Source organism: Eublepharis macularius, chromosome 8 (assembly GCF_028583425.1).
Source record: "Eublepharis macularius isolate TG4126 chromosome 8, MPM_Emac_v1.0, whole genome shotgun sequence".
Classification (NCBI taxonomy): domain Eukaryota; kingdom Metazoa; phylum Chordata; class Lepidosauria; order Squamata; family Eublepharidae; genus Eublepharis; species Eublepharis macularius.
In genome coordinates this window covers 2,824,602-2,847,861 of record NC_072797.1, presented here as the reverse complement: position 1 = coordinate 2,847,861, position 23,260 = coordinate 2,824,602, and the positions used below count along the sequence as shown (strand labels likewise).

The window sequence follows — 23,260 nt, the reverse complement described above, 5'->3', positions numbered from 1 at the left end:
AATGAGCGGTGTCACGTGACACGGGCGTGCCCGCCCACTGCGTACGTCATCTCTCAGGATCGGCCAATCGACGAGGGGAAGGGGCGGGGCGTCGTTCCTGAGGAGAAAGACAGGGCTCGCGTCACGTGGGAGGAGAGCGGAAGGAGGATCATGGAGCGGGCGGCCGCGGGGGAGAAGTTCTGTCCGAGCGGTACCGAGCGGAGGGAGAGCCGGAGGGCGAGGGGCCAGGGCTCGAGCTCCCTTGTCGCTAGGGCGGGGCCTGTAGCCTGGAAGGGGGCGGGGCTTGATGCCTCCTATGGGCTGAGTGGGGGGCAGTTGATAGGCGACGGGGTGGGGTTGCCACCTCCAGGTGGGGAGATTCCTGGAGACTTGGGGCGTGGAGCCATGGAGCGCACCCTCCCAAACAGGCATTTATTTCCCCCCTCCAGGGGAACGGGCCTCTGTGCCTCGGAGATCAGTTACAGTCCTGTGAGATCTCCAGCCGCCGCCTGGGGGTTGGCGACCGCTCCTGCCACGGCCGGGGCTGACTCCCTCCCCCCCTCCGTCCCCCTCGCACAGAGCACCAGCACCTGCGCCGCAACCCGCTGCGGGACGACTGGGTCCTGGTCTCCGCCCATCGCATGCGGCGCCCCTGGCAGGGCCAGCTGGAGAAGCCCCCCCAGGAAGACGTGCCGCGCTGCGACCCGGCCAACCCGCTGTGCCCTGGCGCCAGGCGAGCCCATGGAGAGGTATCCGCCCGCGGCCCCGTGCAGATGTTGCAGGCCCGGAACAGCCTGATCTTTCTCTCCCCCCGCCCCCATTTATGAGCCTTGGTTTGGTCTCCCAGGGTGGAGCTTCTGCTCGGTTTCTTAGTCACAGTTAGTGAGCTCCCTTGTCCTGAAGCCAGCTGCCCCCATCGCTGGATTTCCTGGCTCAGAAACGGGTTTTGTGTTGAACACACCTTCCTCCACTGAGTGAATGCAGCAGCAGCAGCCCCATTCCGGACTTGTAAGCCAAAGAAATCATAACTGATGCTGCCAGCCCCCCCTTCTCTGTGGTGTGTCCCTGCCAAGATTTCCACAGCGAGGAGGTGCCAGGTTCAGTCCCCACCATCTCCAGGTAGCAGCTGATGTGGAGGCCCTGCTGTCCTGGAGAGCTTCCGCAGCTCCAAATAGACAGTCCTGACCGTGATTGTGATTCAGCGTAGGGCAGCTTATTGTGTATCACAAATCCCGCACTCAGAGTCCTTCTTTTGCACGAAACCCATGCTTGGGCTGAGAGTCTGAAAGGCTGTGTAGTAAGGGCAGTGCGGTGCGATTCCTTTGGACTCTGCCAGGAGAACTGGCGTGATGGGCTAGGCCTTTGTTAAGCATAAAAATAGACCCTTTGCTTGCACTTTTCTTTGCAACGAAGTCTTTTAGAAGTTCATACGCAGCTTCTGTGGGGAGGGGAGAGCTCACTGAGTAATACACTTTTGTGGGGTGCACATAGAAGGGCGACTCACTGTACCTGGGTGCTACATTATCGGGCTTTCGCTCGTCTGAAGGATCTTCTAAAGGCCAAATGTATGTAATCTAATAAACATAGCCAAGGGTAGAGGCTACTTCCCCATTTCCAAAGGCTGTCTTGTGCCTCAATCCCTGATGAGTCATCGTGGCAAGTTACTGAGATCAGTGAGTCATTGTAGCAGATTACTGAATTTTGCTGTGGAAGCTGTAATCAGAGCTGTAATCTACAAAAGACAAATGATATGAGAACTTGCCTGTGTAAAGAGTCACAATGTTAGCTGGGAAGCTGGGAAGACTTTGTCAATTTCCCCTCTCTACAGAAGCAGGGAGTTGCTGCTCAGAGGGTTTGTTAATTTCCTCTTCTCCTCCTGAAGGCTCTGTCAATTTCACCGCCCCTTCCAGGAGGCAAAGAGGAAATTGACAAACCCTCTGAGGAGCATCTTCCCTGGCTCTTTAGAGAGGGGAAATTGACAAGACCTTCCAATATCTTTTAAAACTCAGCTTCCCGGCTAACATTGCGACTCCCTTCACGTGCATGTCCTCATGTAATTCATCTTTTGTAGCTTTGCTCTGAGTCTCGGCTCCATGGGTTCATAATATTCCTGGCAGTACGGAGGGTCAGAAGCTGAGGGTCTTAGGTGGGGATTTCAGGGGGGCAGGAATGCGTTTTGTCCCTATCCTCAGTGACTCGTCTTCATTTCTGCTTCCTGACTGGCCTTTAACCAAACTGTTGCTGGAAATGCCAAGTTCTCTCAAGCACCGTTCATTTATTTACAAAATTTACACTTCGCCTTTTCGCCCTCATCAGGGCCAACAAGGCAGCTAACAGAATAAAAACACACATGATAAAAATCATGTCTTAAAAATAAATAAAACCAAACAAAATAACATTGGTAGAACAATTAAAACCTTGCTCAAATTCACATACGAACACAAAAATTACAAGAAGGGAATGCCAGACAAAATTTAAAAAGTCTTCACCTGTTGGTGGAGGATGGCCACAGAGGGGACAGGTGAGTCTCTCTGGGCAGAGAATTCCAGAATTTGGGTGCCACAACTGAGAACGCCTTCAGGTTGTCACTAGCAGGAGTACTCAAAGCAGGGCCTTGGGTGATGACCGCAGTGGTCAGGTAGGTTCCTGAGAGAGTAAGTGGTCTCTTATTACCTTGAAGTATTGCAAACAAAAGAGACTTTAGGTTTGGTTTTACATTTGCAAATATAATTGTGCTGTATCTCCCCCCCCCACCTGCTTCCTTGGAGAGAGTTTTATTTCCCCTCTCCTCTGCATATTCTGATCCTAAATCATCTTTGTATTGAATTTGAAAAAAAAGAGTCAGGCTCCAAAGCCTGTTCCTACCAAGCAAGGCTAGGCAGCCGTGTAGCCTGGTGCTTCCAGCTCTCATCTTGCTCTTTCTTCCACTGCAGGTGAATCCCAAATATGAGAGCACATTTGTTTTTGACAATGATTTCCCTGCCCTGCAGCCAGATGCCCCCGAACCTGGTAAGAACTTGCTCCGTCCTTGTCAGAAATTGACTGAGCCATTTGAGGACTGGGGTATGGCCCTCTTGGGGGGATGGCCCTTGGCAGCTTCTGCTTCTCAGCAGGTAGCGCTGTCTTTCTTCCTGGCAGGGCTCCTCTGCCTTTAAAAACTGCACAGCAATCAGCATTTTAGCAGTTGGGCATCGGATCCTTGTTAGGAGGCAACTGTGATAATCATAAAACTGAGGACTGAAAAAATTTGTCAAAGCTGAAGCAATGAGCATTATCTGAGAGCTATTAGCAGGATATAGATCCAGAGGAGTTGTAGTAGCAAAATAGTAAAGAGTCCCGTAGCACCTTTAGGACTAACCAACTTTACTGTAGCATAAGCTTTCGAGAATCACAGTTCTCTTCATCAGATGCATGGAGGGTAAGAAGAAACTGGTCAGGTATATAGGGGGAGAGGGGAGTAGATGAAATCAGTGGCTTTTGATAATGGGATCAGTTTGCTTCTGATAATGAAATCGGTTACTTCTGATAATGAGATAACCATTCATAGGTGGTTGTTGTGGGTTTTCCGGGCTGTATTGCCGTGGTCTTGGCATTGTAGTTCCTGATGTTTCGCCAGCAGCTGTGGCTGGCATCTTCAGAGGTGTAGCACCAAAAGACAGAGATCTCTCAGTGTCACAGTGTGGAAAAGATGTAGGTCATTTGTATCTACTCAGGAGGGGTGGGGTTGAGCTGAGTCATCCTGTAAGAGTTTCCCAGGGTGTGGAATGCTAATGGCGGGAGGCTTCACTGTATCCTGAGGAGGTTCTTTTGCATATGGATTGGTACTTGATGTGCTAATCCATATGATGTACCAATCCATATGCAAAAGAACCTCCTCAGGATACAGTGAAGCCTCCCGCCATTAGCATTCCACACCCTGAGAAACTCTTACAGGATGACTCAGCTCAACCCCACCCCTCCTGAGTAGATACAAATGACCTACATCTTTTCCACACTGTGACACTGAGAGATCTCTGTCTTTTGGTGCTACACCTCTGAAGATGCCAGCCACAGCTGCTGGCGAAACGTCAGGAACTACAATGCCAAGACCACGGCAATACAGCCCGGAAAACCCACAACAACCATCGTTCTCCGGCCATGAAAGCCTTCGACAATACAACCATTCATAGTCTTTATTCAATCCAAGTCTGACTGTCAAATTTACATATGAATTCCAATTCAGCAGCATCCCGTTGGATTTTGTTTTTGTTTCGATTCCAATTCAGCAGCTTCCCATTGGATTTTGTTTCAAAAACAACTTATGCTACAGTAAAGTTGGTTAGTCTTAAAGGTGCTACTGGACTCTTTTCTATTAGCAGGATAGAAGACAGTATACATCCCGTGATGTACAGCGAGGTCAGAGGGTGGGTTAGAGCACATATCTGAAGTAGTACTTCGATTCCCACCCCCCCAAATTTGCGGCAGCGGGGATGATAATGTACACTGTTCTGGGTCTCATTCGGGAGAAAGGAGGAGCATAAATGAAGTAAAACAAAGTTGCCTCCTGAAATGATGAGCTGCCAAAGTGACGTCAGAAGTTCTGAACCCGTCTCTTGTATCTGACACGAAACAAGGCTTCAGAACGGATATCTCCCCGATCTTGTTCCTGCAATCAGCATTCCTTAGAGTGTTTTCACATAGCAGTTTGGGAGGGTTTCCCCCTCAGTGTACGCCTGTTCCCTTCCCCCTGCCTCTCAATTTACTGCCCAAACACAGTACAGGAAGGAGCGCTAGTGGGGGTAGGTCAGGCTTTGGGTTTCCTGCAGTGCTTGATTGGAGCTTGCAAAACGTAGAACCTGTCTGGTTTGCAGCACTTAAGAGTTGAGCAAACAAGCACAAGAGAGAAGGCATTTCAGCTTATCAGACACATGTAGATCCTCTGCTATTCTTCAACTGATAGCAGACATCGATGCCAAACATCTCTGCCATGCATGTGTGATCTGGTGTGATTTTGCTTCCCTGATTTACAATAAAGTGAGAGGTTGTCTATTATCTTTGTCATTTGTACAAACACATTTCTCAGCAGTTGTTGTGGATTTTCTGGGCTGCACAGCCTGGAAAATCCACAACATCCATCGTTCTCCGGCCGTGAAAGCCTTCGACAATACATTTCTCAGCATTTGAATTACACATTGGAACAGAACATTTTTTGGTTGGGGGCATCGAACGGTTTATCCCTAGGGCGTAGTGTGCGTGGTTGAGGCTGGGATAGCCAGTGCTTGTGGGCTCTGATGAATACCAGCTGCCCTGGGCTCCCTTCAGGCTCCTGCCTTCTCTTGATTACACCTGGCACGTTCTACCTTCCTACTCGCTTCTCACTGAGTTTCCTCTCCTTTCCCAGATGCTGATGACCACCCTTTGTTCCGTGCAGCGTCTGCTCGAGGCATGTGGTAAATGTAGCATTGCACCTTATTTCCCCTGTGATGCAAACAGGCCAGTGTGACTTTTGGGTTTTTTAGCAAGTGTCATCCCTTCTGTCATGGAAGAGTTAACTGATGTTTATGTTTAGCTAGTGATAGCTTGTTTGCGTAGGGCCAAACTACTGAGTAGTTTCTTCTTGCCAGAAAGAGGGTGATATTATTATTAATGAAGTGACCCTAAGATTGGTTGTTGTGGGTTTTCCGGGCTGTATTGCCGTGGTCTTGGCATTGTAGTTCCTGACGTTTCGCCAGCAGCTGTGGCTGGCATCTTCAGAGGTGTAGCACCAAAAGACTGTGTCACTGTGACACTGAGAGATCTCTGTCTTTTGGTGCTACACCTCTGAAGATGCCAGCCACAGCTGCTGGCGAAACGTCAGGAACTACAATGCCAAGACCACGGCAATACAGCCCGGAAAACCCACAACAACCATCGTTCTCCGGCCGTGAAAGCCTTCGACAATACATCGACCCTAAGATTGATTATTGGCTGAACCATTTTATTGGGGGTCAATTCGGATTCCTGCATGTACCCAGGAATCAATTACAGCGTTCAGTTGCAATTAGAATTAGAGATCTAGACGTAGTGAAAATTACAAAGAATAAAGGAACAACATGGAGTTCAGATTGTTGTTTTATTATCCGTGTACCTTTTCCTATAATTTTGTAGTAAACTCTTTTTATAGAAGCTAAACTCGCGTGTCTGTGCTGCTTATTTCTGCTTTGCAATTTCTACTCGCTCTGCTATGAACATCCAACAGTAACAGTTACTGATCCCAAGGCATTCTCAGCACCCCAGCAGTACCGAGCACCACACAGTTAAATGACGTCAGCCACGTCCAGCTTATTAAATCAGGCAGGATAGGAGCATTCTGGGTCTGAAAGGCTTCCTCTGCTCATATGCATGAGAACAGCTGTGCTGGGTCGGCATCAGTGGCCCATCTAGTCCAGCCAGGGTTGGAGTGGGGCCATGGTTTCGTCATTCAGCCATGTTGTGGTTTGCCCCAGCATGTGGTGCTCCCCCTTCCAGATTCCCCCGCCCCCCGTGGGGGGTGGGGTTCGGCATCTTTTCCAGAAAATCCTGCTTTGCTCGTTGCTTAACCTTAACTTTTCTGCTATCATGCTTGCAAAGACTGGAGTCAGTTTTCCTCTCTTCTAAAGTCCCACCCCAAGAGACTGCGTTGGAGGACTGTTAACCGGTTGAGGGAAAGCTATAAAGAGCGTGTTCGGTTTTGCAACTGTCATCCCTTCAGTCATGAAAGAGTTAAGCTGAAGTTTCTGTGGGCTCATGGTAGCAAGTTTAGCATAGGGTCAGTTAGGCGTAGAGTAGACTCTTCCTGCCAAAGAAGGGGATGTTTCATTCTTAAGGAGGTGACCCTAGGATTGACTATCGGCTGATCAATACATTGCGGGCGTAATCAAGCTATCCCACACGTACGCAAGGGATCAGTTACAGAGAAAGAACAGAGGGATAAGATAGAGTTTAGTTAGGCTGCTGCTGTTTTCTGTTCTATGTAACCCTTTCCCCTTTTATTGTAGAAGTAAACTAAGCACACGTGTTTGCAGCAATTATTCTGCTATGTTTTATTCATTCTGCTAAATGTCTCCAAGAGAGAGCCAGGCTACTCCGCGTCAGCAGGCAGGCATATCAAATGATTTTCTGCAGCTCCTGTAGAACGTGGGGAGGGGAGGCACCTGCTGGCAGCGGATTTGTTCCTTCGTTCCTCAATGAGTAAATAAACTGGGGGTGCAAGTGGAGGCGGCGCTATGCAAGTGGAGGCAGGTGCCTTATGCTGAGTCAGGGCCTGGTCCGTCAGGGTCAGACTGGCAGTGGCTCTCCAGGGTCTCAGGCGGCGTCTGTTGCATCACCTGTTCCTTTTAACTGGACATTCCCAGGACTGAACCGGGGACCGCCTGCATGTCTGTCGGATGCTTTGCCCCTGAGTCACAGCTCCTCCGTGTGGTGAAAGAGAAACCATCACATTCAGAGGCAGCAAACCTCTGAAATTCCACGCTGTTAGGTGTCAGCTGGGGGAGATCTTGGCTCCTGTTGGTTGGCCCTCCAGGGCAAATGGCTGGCCAGTGTGAGAAATGGGACACTAGACTAGGTGGGCCTCTGGGATGATCCAGCAGGGCCCTTCTCATTTGGGTTTATACACATTTCAAAACTCTCAGATTGCTTAGCGCAGGCATGCCAAGTTGACCCATGCTCTTCGGGGTGCTTTGGTTCAAAGAATTCATCCTCTCGATATTCTGCATGCTGGATTTCATTCTGCAACCACTCTGTCGGCTACCCCTCAGTTTCCAGGCTCAGTGCAAGGTTCTGTCTATCACATTCAAAGTTTGGTGTAGTGGTAAAGAGCAGCAGGACTCTAATCTGGAGAGCTGGGTTTGATTCTCCGCTCCTCCGCTTGAAGCCAGCTGGGTGACCTTGGGTCAGTCACAGCTCTCTCTGAGTTCTCTCAGCCCCACCCACCTCACAGGGTGATTGTCGTGGGGATAATAACAACACACTTTGTAAACCGCTCTGAGTGGGCATTCAGTTGTCCTGAAGGGTGGTATGTAAATCGAATGTTGTTGTTATTATTATTAATCGTGGCCTTGGTCCCTCGTATCTGTGGAACCTCCTCTCCCCCATGTTCCAATGTGGCAGCTTTGCTCATCTGAACAGGGCCTTCCGCAGGTGCCATCTTGCAAACAGCCAAAATCAATGGCTGTCCATGCCTGTGCATTCTCTGTGGTGGCCCCCACCTTATGGCGTGACCTGCCTGAAGAGGTCAGGAAATCTCCCGCTCTCCTTGCTGTGTGCAAACTGTGTAAAACTAAATTATGTGAGAGGTTTTTTTTTTTTTTTTTACAAGTAATAGGATTGAGGTCTTAGGAAATGGTTCAGTGAGATGCTTTAGTTAAAGGGATAGGGATTGTAGACTGTGCTACTATGTACTGTCTGTTGCTGTTAAGTTTGCTTCTGTTGGGTAGTTTCCACATCATTTAATATGTCAAGGCCAAATTGCTTATGCTTTGTTCCTTTAAGACTCACCAACTTTATTGTAGCATAAGCTTTCAAGAACCACGGCTCTCTTCGTCAGATGCATGGAGGGTATGAAGAAACTGGCCAGAGATATATAGGTGATGAGGGGAGGGGGGAGTAGATCAGTTGCAAAAGTCATGAAAGAGGTGGAGTGTGCACAATCCAGGCTGGGTGTGGCCCCCCCCCCTCCGCAGCTGAATCTGAATGGAAGGCCTGAAAGGCACTTCCTTCCGATAATGAGATAACCATCCAGAGTCTCTATTCAATCCAAGACTGAATTCCAGTTCAGCAGCTTCCCCTTGGATTCTGCTTTTGAAATGTTTTTGAACACGGCTGACTCCTCTGGATCTGCGTTTCAATTTCTGCTTGTTTTCACATTTCTGCAGTCCGCACCCTATTATATTGTCTGTCAGATGTCCCAGCTGTTGATCGTCTTGACTTACGAGATGTGTAATTCCCGTGGAGTCTCAGTAGGAAAGGCAGACTCTAAATAAAATAAATAAAAATATTGCAGTGAGTTCGTGTAGCGGAGATGAGACTGGACTTGGTTGCTTCATTAATCAGTGGGGCCCAGCTGTTCTTCTGTTAGGACTGAGCAGTGCTTCGGAGGTTGCAAAGAAGAGATTCTGGAGGACACCTCTGCCCCCCCCCCCGCAATCGGTTCTCCTTTGGATCACAATGGCTAGTGACCTGGGGGGTAGCTTTGGTTTTTCCTTTGCATCCTCCTGTCTTAACTGGAGCTGTTTTTCTATCGTGATGTGGATGAGACATCTGTCATTCTCCCCCCAGCCCCGTGATGCCATCTAGGTTAGATTCTGACTGTTAATTTGGGGAAGGCTGATTTGGATTTTGTGACCTGCAGGATCCTTCCAGGCCCCTCCTCACTCACCTGATTTCTTTCCTCCCAGCAAAGTCATGTGCTTCCACCCCTGGTCTGACCTCACTCTGCCTCTCATGTCGCTTGCTGAGATCCGGGCCGTGATTGACAAATGGACGGAGATAGCCGTGGAGTTGGGAGCCTCCTATCCTTGGGTCCAGGTTAGTGCCTGTAGTCAGTTTCCTGGCTGGGTAGGGAAGGGAGCTCTCAGCCAGCGCAGAGGACAAGAGTCGCATGGCAGGGGAGAAGCAGCGTTTGGGCCTGCTGTCTTTTCCCAAGCCCGTGCAGATGGGCGCTGGAGGCAATTTAGGAACATTTCTGGAATGAAAGAGCACAATCGTATCAAATTAGTTTGTGTCCCCAGCCTCGTGTTCAGTGCCCACACTCTACTGCAAACTGCTTTTGTGTCTCTGCCACGATTGCTCTGATTGCCTTATTTATTGAAAATGCCGCCTCCCCACTAAAAGTATCTGAGGCATGGTACCATTCATCAAGGCATAAAAAGAGAGCACGACATCCAACTCCGAAGCGGAAATCCAACAGTACCAATAAAACGGGGAATAAAACCATGAAACAGCAGATAAAAGCCAAAGAAGCAGGTATACAGATTAATTAAAAGCCAGAACAGAACAGAAAAGTCTTGGCCTGCCAAGAAAAAAATATCTAGAGAAAGTGCCAGGTGCGGGGAATAGGAGATGGTATTAGCTGATGGCTTGGGAAGGGCAGGGCTTTTTTTCAGGGGGAACGCAGGGCTTGGGAAGGGCAGGGCTTTTTTTCCCTTTAGGTTTTGTCAGCCAAGGACAGTCCACACACCTACAGATTAGGAGCAAGGCTTTGGACCCACCTCCTTAGCGAGACTGATGCCCAGAGCACCCTCAACTAAAGCCATGTTCCCATGAACAGCGACTTCCTTATTGAACAACTCTATGACTCCTTCTAATGCTGGGAGTGGAATTCAGAGTTGGGGAGCAAAAGTTCCTGTTTAAAAGGGAACATGGGCCCTGGCTGCTGAACTCTTCATTCATGCACGTGATTCCAGATTAGGGCCTGCTCCTCCCTTTCCGAGGTTGCTTGTTCACTGCAGACAGAAACATGAGTTTGCTTCATATCGGGGAGAGAGAGAAAGAAAATCTTGGGGTGTCTTTGCAGGACTTTATGCAGTCTGAGCCTCCTTGTGGGAGAAACATGGAGAGCAAATATTCCAGTACAGAGTAACATACAGCAGCCTGAGTAAACATTAGAGAAAGATAAGTACAGGGCGAAGTGCTGAGAAGGAGAGCTGTGGACCCAGGGGTCCGGGATTTGCTTTCATAAAGTTTGACTTCGGTTAGTTCCAGAGAATGTATTTATTGCAGGCCATTCGCCTCCTGCTTTTTCATTTATCTCGAGGGGGCTAACTAAAAGCAAGCCAATAAATAATTTTTATCCATTAATAAAACATTAAACAGTTAAGCAAATTGGTCCACCCGCTGTGCCTAAAATGAACCCACCTTGGACGTGTTCCCTGGAGAGGCGACATAGAAATGCTCCAAATAAAAAAATCATAAAAGCATAAACAAAAACATAAAAGCATCAGCGGGCAGATTGAACAAACAAGCCTGGGTGAACGAGGATGTTTTCTCCTGGTGCCTAAATGCTCACAGGGTTGGTGTTAGGGGTGCTTCCAGTGGGATGGAGTTCCACAGACAGGATGCCTCTGCTGTGGCTGTTCTCCGCCTGCCTTTCTTCTGCCGGGTGGGGCACAGAGAGCAAGGCTTGGGGAGAAAGACCTTAACTGGCAAGCTGGATGACGGGAGAGGAGAAGAGCTGTGTGGGAGGCTGTGGATGTGCTGAAAGATTCCACTTTATCCCGACAGATCTTTGAAAACAAAGGCGCCATGATGGGCTGTTCTAATCCCCACCCTCATTGCCAGGTAAGGAGATTGCTGCTGTGTGTGTGCGGGAGCATAGCAAGGGTATTTTGTGATTTAGGAGAAGGGTTGCCCATGGTACCCAAAGGGATTTGCCTTGAACTGTTGCTTCTTTTTGTTAACCGTGATTCCTCTAGTTTAATCCTTGGAGGCCAGTTTGATGCTTACGACATCAGGACTTTTACCCTGCTCTTTCTGAGCAGATCGAGATGGGTCGCCATATTAGTCTGCCTGTAGCAGTAGAAGAGAGCAAGAGTCCAGTAGCACCTATAAGACTAACAAAATTTGTGGTAGGGTATGAGCGTTCCTGAGTCACAGCTCACTTCTTCAGATTCAGCTAGAATGTGAGTCCACCTGTCTTTGTATCTTGGAGAGTAGAGCGATTTCAGATGCTGAATAGCAGGTAAATGAAAATAGCCAGTGAGTGACAGTTGGCACTTGGCATTTGAAATCACTCCACTCTCTAAGATATAAGGACAGGTGGACTCACATTCTAGCTGTATCTGAAGAAGTGAGCTGTGGCTTACGAAAGCTCCTACCCTACTACAAATTTTGTTAGTCTTATATCCATTTTGCGGCGTTTGTAGTTGCAAAATAGTAAAAAGTTCAGTAGTACCTTTAAGACTAACCAACTTTATTGAGGCATAAACTTTCGAGAACCACAGCTCTTTTCGTCAGACGAAGAGAGCTGTGGTTCTCAAAAGTTTATGCCTCAATAGAGTTGGTTATATAATAATAATAATAACATTCGATTTATATACTGCCCTTCAGGACAACTTAACGCCCACTCAGAGTGGTTTACAAAGTATGTTATTATCCCCACAGCAAAACACCCTGTGAGGTGGGTGGGGCTGGGAGAGCACCTAGAAGCTGTGACTGACCCAAGGTCACCCAGCTGGCTTCAAGTGGAGGAGTGGGGAATCAAACCCGGCTCTCCAGATTTGAGTTCCGTACTCTGAACCACTACACCAAACTGGCTCTCATGGTTAGTCTTAAAGGTGCTACTGAACTTTCTACTGTTAGTCTTATAGGTGCTACTGGACTCTTGCTCTTTTCTACTTTCTGAGCAGGGCTTTGGAGTCCAGGATTGGATAGAAAAACAGACAAATGATTTTGGCTTTTGTGTAGAAGTTTTACTTGCTCAGTGAAAGAAATTTCAATGCACATGTTTAAATCCAGGGAAATGCAGCTCATCCTGACTGCCAGGTGGAAGGTGTTTGTGGCTCAGCAGTGGCTGGGGGGTCGGGAGTGTGGCACAGCTTCATGAGCACGGCTGATTTCTGGCCATTGTTGTGAACCTGGCAGGGTGCCATCCTGTGGGTTTGCCACTGCCAGAAACGCTTGCAAGACAAAAGGCTGTGCAGGTCTGTCCTTATTTGTGAGAGCTCTTCAGAGCTGTCAGCGGTAAGAGGGCAAATGCCTTCTGTGCGACTGGATATTGGTACTGTTAATTATCTTGACAGCAGAAGTTACAGCCCCAGGACTGTAGATCTTTGCAAGCGGCAGTGCAGTCCGTGCTTTAGCAGCCAGCTCTGTATGGTGCAAGCCGAGGGAAGGTGAGGCAGCTCCTTGCCAGGGAATTCCAAGAAGGCTTTTCCTTCCATATGTTGGGAAAGCGGGGTTCGTGCCTGCTGACACCCCAGGAGTTTAAAAGATAATGACCTACAGTTGTATTTATTGTGATTTGTGTAATTGTGTAACCTTGATTGTGGATTATAGAGCACCCAGCACCTTGTATCAATAGAATATTTTTGATAGTTATACAAGAGTGTATTATTCTTGTTAATTAACTTGCTGCGCGGTGCACTTTAAGAACGTTTTGGTCCTCTAGACCTTACCGCTGTAGGTCATTATCTTTTACGGTGTAGTTTACTACACGGTGCCCCTCTTGTTATCTAACCCCAACCCCTGGAGTTTAAAGCAGGGGTAGGAGAGAGGGTGGAGACCCTCTGCCCTCGCACACAGGTGTGTGTGTGTGTGTCATTTTAACACCCCACCCAATCTCCCTGCATCCAGGGGCTGCTGCCCCGCTGTCAGGTGTTCTGGCATATGCGTATGGCTGTTTCCAGCAGTGCGCTGGGAAAATGGGTTTGAATTACACTTAACAGGGTTTGTGAATATTAATTTACTGAAGTGGAACTATGTATTTGGCCCATGATGAAGTGCTTGTCGTGAAACAAGTTTAATGAGACAGCCGGCCGCTTGTTGGGCAGGGGGCATCTATGGGTCCTTCTCCCATCCTTGTGGCTCCACCTAAGAGTAAAGAAAGAAAAAGGAAAATTTATTTCCCTGAGTGGTTGGATTACTTACCTGTTGAACTTTGACTTTCATCCAAATGCCTGTCTTTGGCTCCACCATCTGAAAGAAAAGAAACGGGCATTTAAATAGGGCGTCATGGGACTGTAACATTTAAAGGGACTGTTACCTATCCTAATATGTGGCCGACATCTATATGAATTTGTATCGTTGCAATAACTATTGCATTAATTATTGTCTTCCATCTGTGGAATTAAGGTATTTAGGTATTTATAAATATTTATTAAGAGCACTTGTCACATTTGCACATTGAAATATATTTATAAATAACTATCTTTGAATGACTGATTTTAATTTTTGCTTCCAGTTGTGGTTGTACCACTGCGATATTAGGGCTGAGAGCTGGAGGGAAGCAAGGGGCCCGCCGTTGTTTCCCTCCAGCCTGGCCTAAAGGCTTGGAAAACACACCGCTCTCTACCCCTTCGTCCTTTGTGTGCAGGTTTAGTGGACTGCCCTTTCGCAGTTTAAATGGTGTGCGTGTGCATGCGTGTGTGCAGGAGGGGATAAGATTGGCCCCTGAAGACAGGCTTCTTCCAAGCCGAATTTCCGACTTCCCCTTTCATGGGTGTGTATTTAGCTATGAAGCATCCAGCTGAAGGCCTCTTTCTCTTGTGGAATGTGTGTCCTGCTTCTCAGAAGCTGGCCACAAGGTGGCAGGACAGGCCTGCAAATTGATTCCGAGTGAGTTGCGTGTCCTCCAGTCCGGGTCTGGGCAGGTGGGCTTCTCGAACTCAGCCAGCCGCATCCTTGCCGGTTGCCTTTTCTTCTCCCCCTAGATCTGGGCCAGTAACTTCCTCCCCAATGAAGCCTCCCTGGAAGACCGAACGCAGCAGAAACACCACCGCGAACGGGGCGTTCCGATGCTACTTGAGTATGCCCAGTTGGAGGCTGAAAGGAAGGTAGTTGTCGCTTGCGAGTAGGGAGGGCAATGCGAGGCACTGTGCCTGATCCTTCTTGTGGCCCCGTGCAGGAGCGGATCGTGGTGGAGAACGCGGACTGGCTGGTTGTCGTCCCCTATTGGGCAGTGTGGCCTTTCCAGACCCTCTTGCTGCCTCGGCGGCATGTCTGTCGCCTCCAGGACCTTCGCAACGGCGAGAAAGACAGTAGGTGCCCAGTGGCGCCCCCTTCTGGCTGATAGGAGAGGAGGAGGGACTGTAGCTGGTGATTTGTTGGGCACGGGGAAACAGGAGTTCAAGCAGAGGAAAAATGGGAGCAATTTCCAGTTGAGTGGATCAGTGGGATGGGGGCTTCAAAATCGGTGGTGGTTGTTTGGGGTAAGAGGAGAGGGAACCCTGGAAAAGATCGCTGAGGTTGCATGGCCCTTTTCTCCTTGGTGCCTGATCCCTGGGGCTGTCATGTGCTTGCAAGTTGGTCATTGCAGTGTTGGGAGAAAAAAAGGGGGAAACTCCCCTAAAGGTACTCCCCGTTGCCCGTCTCGGTCTTGTCTGGAGTCAGCACGTGAGGCAGGAGAGTGCCTGGGCACAGGCTGTGGCTGTCCTTGCAGAATCCAGGCTTGGAGCGGGCGTTCTTCTCCCCACTCAGGGTTACCGAGGACAGTGGCTGGGGCGGGAGGCTCGAGGTGGGGTTGGCAGCAAGCGGGAGTCGCCGCTCGCTTGATCGGTCTAGGGCAGGAGGCCCAATTCCCATTATTTGCATCAGCCCTGAAACACGTCGTGATGCTTCCTGAGCCTGAAGAGAGGTCTGAGGAAGTGGGGGCTCCTGTGGCCCCAGTAGCTGACTGGCTTCAGCAGCAGGCTGAGTCCTTGGGGTTCCTCACCCCGGCGGTGCGGTCCTGGCCCAAAGTGGCCGGATCTGGTCATTGTTTGCTTGAAGGCAAGCCAGGATGGTTCTTTTTCCAGCTAAGATGCTGTGGGTGGCTTGAGTTTCTGGAAGCCCATCCTGGCACCAGTGATTCTGATGAGCCTTTCTGGGGAGGCTGTGAATGGGAGGGAGGGGCTGACTTCTTGGGGCCTCTTGTGTTGGCAGGCCTGGCTTCCATCATGCAGCGGCTCCTCACCAAGTATGACAATCTCTTCCAGATCTCCTTTCCCTATTCCATGGGGTGGCACGGTAAGTACCCAGGAAGGAGAGCTGTAGTCCCCCCCCCCCAACATACCACTATTCCTGTGCTTGCGGTTTTGATACCTTTTTATCCCCCTTTCCTGCTCAATATTCCGCGACTAAAGATCCAGGTGTTTCAGCCTCGCTCTCGAAGCTGACTTGACGACTCATTGGGGATTTAGGACCGTATCTTTTTGAGGCAACAGGTCTAGTTGTAGATCAAACTAGACATGTCCCTATAAATGCATCACATGGGAAGCTCGGCTTAGGTCTAGTTGTAGATCAAACTAGACATGTCCCTATAAATGCATCACATGGGAAGCTCGGCTTATAGGCCTCGGTAGAGAGGGAGTCTTAAGGTCCCCACCTTGATGCTGGCTCTACGAGTCTGGTCCCAGAGTGGGTGCTTGAGTCCCACAGTCCTGGCTTCTCCTGCTATCTGTTCTGCCATGACGCAGCTGGGGAGGGCAGCTATAGAACGAGGGTGGTGAAAAGCCTAAGATCAATGTGGTGGGATGCGGGCTGGAGCTGCCAGCGCCGCACACCAAGCCATCCTGCAGCGGTTTACTGTGTTGAACAAGGTCTGTTGCAACCAGTCCTGCAAGACGGGGCGGGGGCGGGGGACGGGGGTGGGGGGGAGAGACTGTGCTCATCTGCTGTGGCCAGTGTGTCAGAATTTTGCAGATGACGCTGCTGATGTCCATTCCAAGTCAGATGCCTCGCTGGTTACAGACAGGGTTCTGGTAGCCTCTCATGCTTTTGCTTGTCCACTTGTATTGGGTCTCCTTCAGCTCGCTGCGGATGCAGACAGTCCTGGGGGACATGAGGTCTACTGCTTGTTTGCTTGACCTGTGCCCATCCCTAGTCGATCAGAGCTCTGTGTGTGTGTGTTTAAGAAGAGGCTGTGGTGGGACTGACGGTGCCAAAACCGTCTGCTGCACCTTCCAGAGGATGTAGTCGCAAAATAGCAAAGAGCCCAGTAGCGCCTTTAAGACTAACCGACTTTACTGTAGCATAAGCTTTCGAGAGCCACAGCTCTCTTTGTCAGATGCATCGATGTATCTGATGAAGAGAGCGGTGGTTCTCAAAAGCTTATGCTACAGTAAAGCCGGTTAGTCTTAAAGGTGCTACTGGACTCTTGACTATTTTGCTGAACCTTCCAGTCTCCAATATTGGGTTCTTGGGCAAGGTGCTGTAGCGTGTGGTGTTTGCTCCGCAGATTCCTGGAAGATACTCATTAGCTAATTATTATTTTTTTAAAATGAAATCCATCAACTGTCTTGCTGCTATGGCATTTTCCACCTATTAAAGGATAATACAAAAACACATAAAATCGGCCTTAACTATGAATAATATATAAATCTCTATTTTATATTATTTATTATCTGCTTTTCTCTGAGATTTAAGCCGGATTATACAATGTAGGGCAGTGGCATCAATAGAGTATGACATCTGATCAACAAAGTAATAGAACAAGGATTACAGAAATCTGAAAACAATGCGTGATTATTAGCCTTGATCTGTTAACATTGCTAAAAAGTGGAATTACTTAGAAATTAGTAGAATATTAGTGTAATCTTGGCTCATGCCTTGGTGACATCCAAACTAAACTATTCAACATGTTCGGTGTGGGATTTTCCGACAAGAGAAGCTGCCACTGCTCCAGGATGTGGCCTCTAGATTGCTGATTTGGGCAAGCCGCCCTGAGCATGTCTCCTATCGTCTGCCCCAGATGCTTTTTAGTTTTCAGGCTCCATTCCTTTAAAATTCTGGGGTCACAACCTCTTCAGGCTCCGCATCTCCTATACAGATCTCCCTGGACAACAGAGTTCCCTTTGGAGGTCCTTTTCTGACCTAGAAGTTCTGACCTGTCCCTCTCCTTGTGTGCCGGGGTGGGGGGGTGGGGGGGCGTTATCGCTACGTTTGGGCTTTCAGTGCTGCTTGCTCCTGTTCCCTCCCTGCCCCTGGCATGCTGCCTTCTCAGACCTGCTTTTCTGATCCTAATCCACTCTGTGTCCTCTGCCTGGCTGCCCAGTGCCGGCCCCTTCTCATCCACCTCCTGTCTCCAGCAGGGGCCCCCACGGGGCCGTACTTGAATGCTGACTGCAGCCACTGGCAGCTGCACGCCCATTACTACCCGCCCTTACTGCGCTCTGCCACCGTCCGCAAGTTCATGGTCGGCTATGAAATGCTGGCACAGGCACAGAGGGACTTGACTCCAGAGCAGGTGAGTGGGGACTGTATGGGTGGGAGGCCCTCTCGTGGCTGCTCACAGGTCTGTGAGTCTCAGAAACTGAAACCACAAGCTCTCTTGTGGGCAGAAGGCACAACTAGTCAAAAACCTCGTGGCTAAAGTCAGCTAGCAGGAAGGAAAAGAAGGGCATGCCCACGGGGTTTGATATTTTGAGCAAAGTGAGCCAGGAAGAAGCCATATTGCCAGCATGCAGCTCGAAACAGTTTCGCTCGCCTGGCCTTGAATGTGTAACTGTGCAGAGAATAGCTTAGCCAGCAAGACCAGAAGCAGGCAACAACGGATGGTTGAAACCAGCTAGGTAAGGAAGGGAAAGTTTCACTTAGAGCTGAGAGAAGAGAATTGGCCTTTTGTCTTGGCAAGAAGGTGGGCTTTGTCGCAGAAAGGCAAGGTAGAAAAGATTCTCCCCGCCATTTTGAGGGTGGGCTCAGAGTGTTGTTATTTGCTTGAAACTCCATACCTCTTTTATACCTGGAGTAAAATATTTTCCTCTTTCAACGTCCTCCAGACTTGGTGTAGTTCCAGGTCTTCCTTTTTCCGTCTACGACAGACTAGGCAGTTTGCCCCCTATCTCTCGACCCGCGACTTAACTACAGTGATCCAGGCATTGGTCGCCTCTAGGTTTGACTACTGTAACACGCTCTACACAGTTGCAACTGATCCAAAATGCAGCGGCACATGTCATCACCAGAGTGCCGAGAAATGCACATATTACACCGGTATTGCGCCAGCTGCATGGGTTACCAGTAGAGTACTGAATCAAGTTAAAGGTTTTGGTATTAACCTATAAAGCCCTATGCGGATTGAGACCTGCGTATCTTCAGGACCCCCTCTCCCCATATGTGACCCAGAGGATGCTTCATTCCAGTGAAAAACAACTATTAACGGTCCTTGGCCCCAGGGAGGCCTGCCTAGCATTGATCAGAGCCAGGGCCTTTTTGGTCCTGGCTCCAACCTGGGTCAAATCCATATTACTCATTCTAAGTCGCATGTTCCCCGCATTCCCCACGCAATCCTGAGTGCCGGTCACATTACCTCATTAAACAGACGCATTTCATTCGCATTTCTCCTGAATATGTGGTCACAGGTTTTCAACGGGAGTTTCACGGTGGCCGTGAACGGGCCAATGCGCAATTTACGCGTTTTTTTAAAAAAACCACCCCCCTTCCTGTCTCTCCAGCTGTTCCGAGAGTTCCTATTGGCTGATTCAACTTGCAAGTGCTCTGTAATCTGCAAAAGACTGTTTTTGACTTCATAGCATTGGATTTATTGATTATGCTGTTTCTGAATCAAATCTGGTAGTTTGAAAAATCATTTTGGGGTGAATCCACCCTCAGAACGGACTCTCGAAACTTCCTTTTTAACTGTTTTTTATTTTTTTTATTTTATATTACTGTAATATCGAAATTACGAAATATCGAAATAATGACACTCCAAGGAAGTGAAACTTCAGTAAAATTCAGGCACTGAACTGTCCTGCATAGGAAATGCCCACGAAAGCTTCCCACATGCTTCCAAATTTCCAAAAAAGAAACGGGAGAGAGCCATCAGTGCTGTCAGTGGGGGAAAGAGAGGCACCATTATCTTCAATGATGTTTCTTTATAAGGCAAGATCGAAATAACGGAAAAGTGCGCTAAAATTTTTTTTAAAAAATGGGTGGGAAAAAAAGGTCCCGCCCAAAAAAGCTGTTTTCGAGCAGCCGTGTGACCGGAGGGACGCGCGAGAAAGACGGATTGGAAGCAGGAATGTGAACAAAGAGGAAAAAATCGCGGATTGGAGGCAAACGGAAGATATCCGATAAACATGCGGGTAATGGGTGAATGTGGATTCGACCCTGGTGGAACGCTCTGTCTAATGAGACCAGGGCCCGGCAAGATCTGCTACTGTTCCGCTGGGCCTGTAAGACGGAGCTGTTCCACCAGGCATTTGGTTGATGCTGGGTTGGGCTCCTGCCGGCCAAATAGGGTAGAACACAGCCCTCCTACCAAAACATTCACCTCCAAAGAAACTTTTAAGTGCTTAATTTTTTTTAGTGACAGTGGAAATGGTTCAACTGAATCAATTTAGTGCTGCACCGTATTTGTATTTTTAAATATATTGTATTCATTGTGTTTTAACTGTTAATTTTAATGTGCATAAATGTAATCCGCCCTGAGTCTGCTAATGTGGGGAGGGCGGAATAGAAATCAAAACAAATAAATAAAATCGTTATTTGGGCAAAAAAACACCCCAGGTCAAACAGACCTTGCTATTTTTGCAACAGTATCAGAGGGCAGTAAGTGTCGTGGGACTACCAACAAGGTCACAACACAGAGAAGTGGACTTGGATGTCTGGCTTTGAGCTGTGCCTGTGCCGTGGGCTTGTGGGGCCGCCTCCTGTCTCGCTCTTGGCCTCTCTTCCCAGCCATAGAATCTGATCAATAAACACGGGGGGTGGCACAGTTATGGCTGCCTGTTATGGATGCTGCGTTAGGCACAAGTGGTTCAGAGAGGTGACAAAGATTATAGCGGAAATGAGTACAGGAGGGGGAGTGGAAAGGGAGGCAACTGCTCTGTCCCTTTACGTCCCACCCATTCTGCTCTTTCTCTCCACAGGCTGCTGAGCGCCTGAGGAACCTGCCCGAGGAACACTACAGACTGGATCGGAAGGAAGCTGCCTAGTGCAGAACCCAGCGGGGCCCCTTCCTGCTCTGACTCATTCCAAGGAGGGGCTTTCTGTAATTTGGGAAGTGTTATCGAGGGCACGCTCTGGGAGGGCTGCTTGACTGGGCATTGAGGTTGAGCTGGAGGGCTCCCTGCAGTGCCGGATCCAGGCTTCGGGCTGCTCGTGAGCCATGTGGGGGAGTTCGGCTTGTAGCCAGGCCCTTCTAGAACCTGCTCGAGTCCTCCTTCCGTTCCAGCCAGAGGCTTGGTCAAGCCACTGCAGTGCGACAAATGGGTCGTGAGTGAACTCTCCCTGCATGTGATTTTGGACTCTTGCCGATCCCTTTATCTTGCAGTGGACTCCCAGGAGTGGGAAGCCAAGGCTGTTAATGGGAGCCCTAGATAGAAACTGTACTTACATACAGTAACTGGCAAGTCCTTTCCTGTGCGCTTCTGGAACGGAAGTAATCTCGGGCTTTTCTGTGTAGCCTTGAACAAGCTCTGTGCCGATGTGGAAGTCTCAGTTCCTGGGCCTCCTTGCACACATAAAAGTCGCCTTAGAAAGGGTGTGTAAGAAAGAAAATGGCTGAATTTGTTTTTGAAATGTTTGGGAGCTGATGAACATTCAGGTTTCGTGTGACTGGAAACGGTTCTGGGAGATGGCCTCTCCCTCACGCCTTGGTTAAGATAGGCATCTTCACCTGTTCGCTGACGGCTTCCCTGCCTTCCTTCTAAATATGTGTGTTAAGGGGGGGCAGCAGGAGCCCGGAGCCAATGTGAGCCCCCCCAGTTCTCCAGCCGGTTTTGTTTCCAGGCGAGCTGTTTGTGACGCCTCCTGACCAAAAAGGGCGTGGTCGGCCGCTGAGTCTTCCTCTCTCTCAGGGTGACGCTGGATCTGCTCCGGCTACATAACAGATATTGCTGAGGGCAACAGCCACGGGCAGGGGAGGTTGTTTGGTCAGTGCAGGGGGCGCTCAGCAACGCAGTGGGGCTCCGTCCTGCAGCCGTCGTCTTCCTGAGCCTACAAGAGAATGGAAATAATCAGAGAGTCCTTCCTGGCAAGGAGGTTGGCCCTTTGTCACTATTTTAGTCCATATATTTTTAAAATCCAAATCTAATTAAATAAAAGAAAACACTGTTTCTGGGTTGCCCGCCTTATGGTTTTCATGGGTATGGAGAAGCAAAGGGGTTGGGTCAAATTGGTTCCGCCTGCTATGGATCAGCTGTGTCAAAGAGCCCGTTGGTGTAGTGGTTGAGAGTGGCAGGACTCTAATCTGGAAAGCCAGGTTTGATTCCCTGCTCCTTTGTTTGAAGCCAGTTGAGTGACCTTGGGTGAGTCACAGCTCTCTCAGAGCTCTCTCAGCCCCACCCACCTCACAGGGTGTCTGTTTGTGGGGATAATAATAATACTGACTCTGCAAACCGCTCTGAGTGTGGCACTAATCAGTCCAGAAGAGCGGTATAGAAGCACAAGTTTATTAAAGGTGCTAATCCTTCGTGCGGCTTGGCTGCTCTCTTCCACCTCCCCACTCCAGTTTCCCTTTTCCGTACTGTCCATGGCTTGCCTAGGTTTGTGTATTCATTTGCTTCAGTGGTGGTTCATCTTTTTCTCCGAGACTCAAGGTGGATCGCCCAATTAAAACAATGCAATCAGAGCAGTATAATACGTATGATCAGCAATACAATAAAATGGGATTTGTGCATTAAAAAAATATCAGTGTGCTACATACATACTATGAACAGTATGATACAAAAATAGTTGGATTAGAAAATTAAAGAAAAGATGCAACAGTATAATATGTTCAGCAAAACCTCAGATTGTCCAGGCATTGACTATGACCCCGTCACCTTTACAAGAAGGCTCTTGACCTCACCAGGCAGGCTGTTCCGTGGGGTGGGTGGTGCGTGGGGAAGAGCCACAGCAGAAAGGCAGCTGTTGATTTTGCCCATTTGCAGGGTGGTTAATTTGCAGCCATGAAGGCGTTGGGATGGGGGCGCGGCCAATGGCCGTCAGTCTTGAAGTCTCCACACCAGTTCCCCACCCTAGTGGAGCTCCTTCCATTTTCCCCAAAGATCACTTTTTTAGGACTTTGTCATCTCCGTTCTGCTTTCTGCACCCCAAACAGCATGTTGAGCTTCCAGGGCAGAGAAGTACCCTTGATCATGAACACATGACATGACCTTGTACTGAACTGAATCAGTCTTGTCTACTCAGACCGGCGGTGGCTCTCCAGGGTCTCGGGCAGAGCGCTTTCACATCACCTGCTGCCTAGTAATTTTAATAGAAGGTGCTGGGGATTGAACCCGGAGCCACCTGCAAGCAAAGCCGAGGATCTTCCACGAACCACAATTATGGTGATAAAATACAATAATAGCCACGCACAGCAATTTGCTTAGCAGGCAAATGGGCTTCATACTGGACAGTCGAAGTCAGTGTCACATGTAAAAGGAGCTCTTTTGGTGAACCAGTTGGTTGGATGGCCCCTATATTTGTGAGGCTGCAGGGCTGATTTCTGTTGCTTCCTCCCTATTGTGGACTGTCTTGGGGGCACTTTATAGGGCCATAAGGCAACAAAGATTAGCCAAGTACATCCTTCCTCAAGACCCCCATTGGGAGCACAGCCTACCCTCTGTCCCTCGTCTGTTCCTTCTGCCATACCAAAGAGTCTCCCATCTGCCATCAGTTTTGTGCCAGGGCCAGCCCTCTGGCTCCCTAGTTTCTTCCAATATTCCCA

At 49.0% G+C, this 23,260-nt stretch overlaps 1 protein-coding gene across 3 annotated transcripts; it reads left to right on the top strand.

Annotated features, from left to right (window-relative positions):
• Positions 1-110: 110 nt before the first annotated feature.
• Positions 111-22,210, top strand: GALT (galactose-1-phosphate uridylyltransferase). 3 transcript variants are annotated; one of them, XM_054986968.1, is made up of 11 exons: positions 111-190; positions 559-728; positions 2,913-2,988; positions 5,360-5,408; positions 9,375-9,504; positions 11,200-11,256; positions 14,346-14,468; positions 14,540-14,672; positions 15,556-15,639; positions 17,703-17,857; positions 20,478-22,210. In XM_054986968.1, exons 1-11 carry the CDS (start codon positions 151-153, stop codon positions 20,541-20,543), a joined length of 1,083 nt encoding a protein of 360 aa, XP_054842943.1. In that variant the 5' UTR covers positions 111-150; the 3' UTR covers positions 20,544-22,210. The 3 variants fall into 3 exon arrangements, with proteins under 3 accessions (XP_054842943.1, XP_054842942.1, XP_054842944.1); XM_054986967.1 differs by having other exon boundaries at positions 17,700-17,857; XM_054986969.1 differs by having other exon boundaries at positions 143-190; positions 429-728; positions 17,700-17,857.
• Positions 22,211-23,260: the final 1,050 nt, after the last annotated feature.

What these genes read in the sequence shown, in the direction of transcription:
- GALT (XM_054986967.1), top strand. Translation starts at nt 151, where the DNA reads ATGGAGCGGGCGGCCGCGGGGGAGAAGTTCTGTCCGAGCG. An exon ending in CCTCCTATCCTTGGGTCCAG is followed by an intron (nt 9,505 to 11,199) that starts GTTAGTGCCTGT and finishes TTATCCCGACAG; the next exon opens with ATCTTTGAAAACAAAGGCGC. An exon ending in AGTTGGAGGCTGAAAGGAAG is followed by an intron (nt 14,469 to 14,539) that starts GTAGTTGTCGCT and finishes GGCCCCGTGCAG; the next exon opens with GAGCGGATCGTGGTGGAGAA.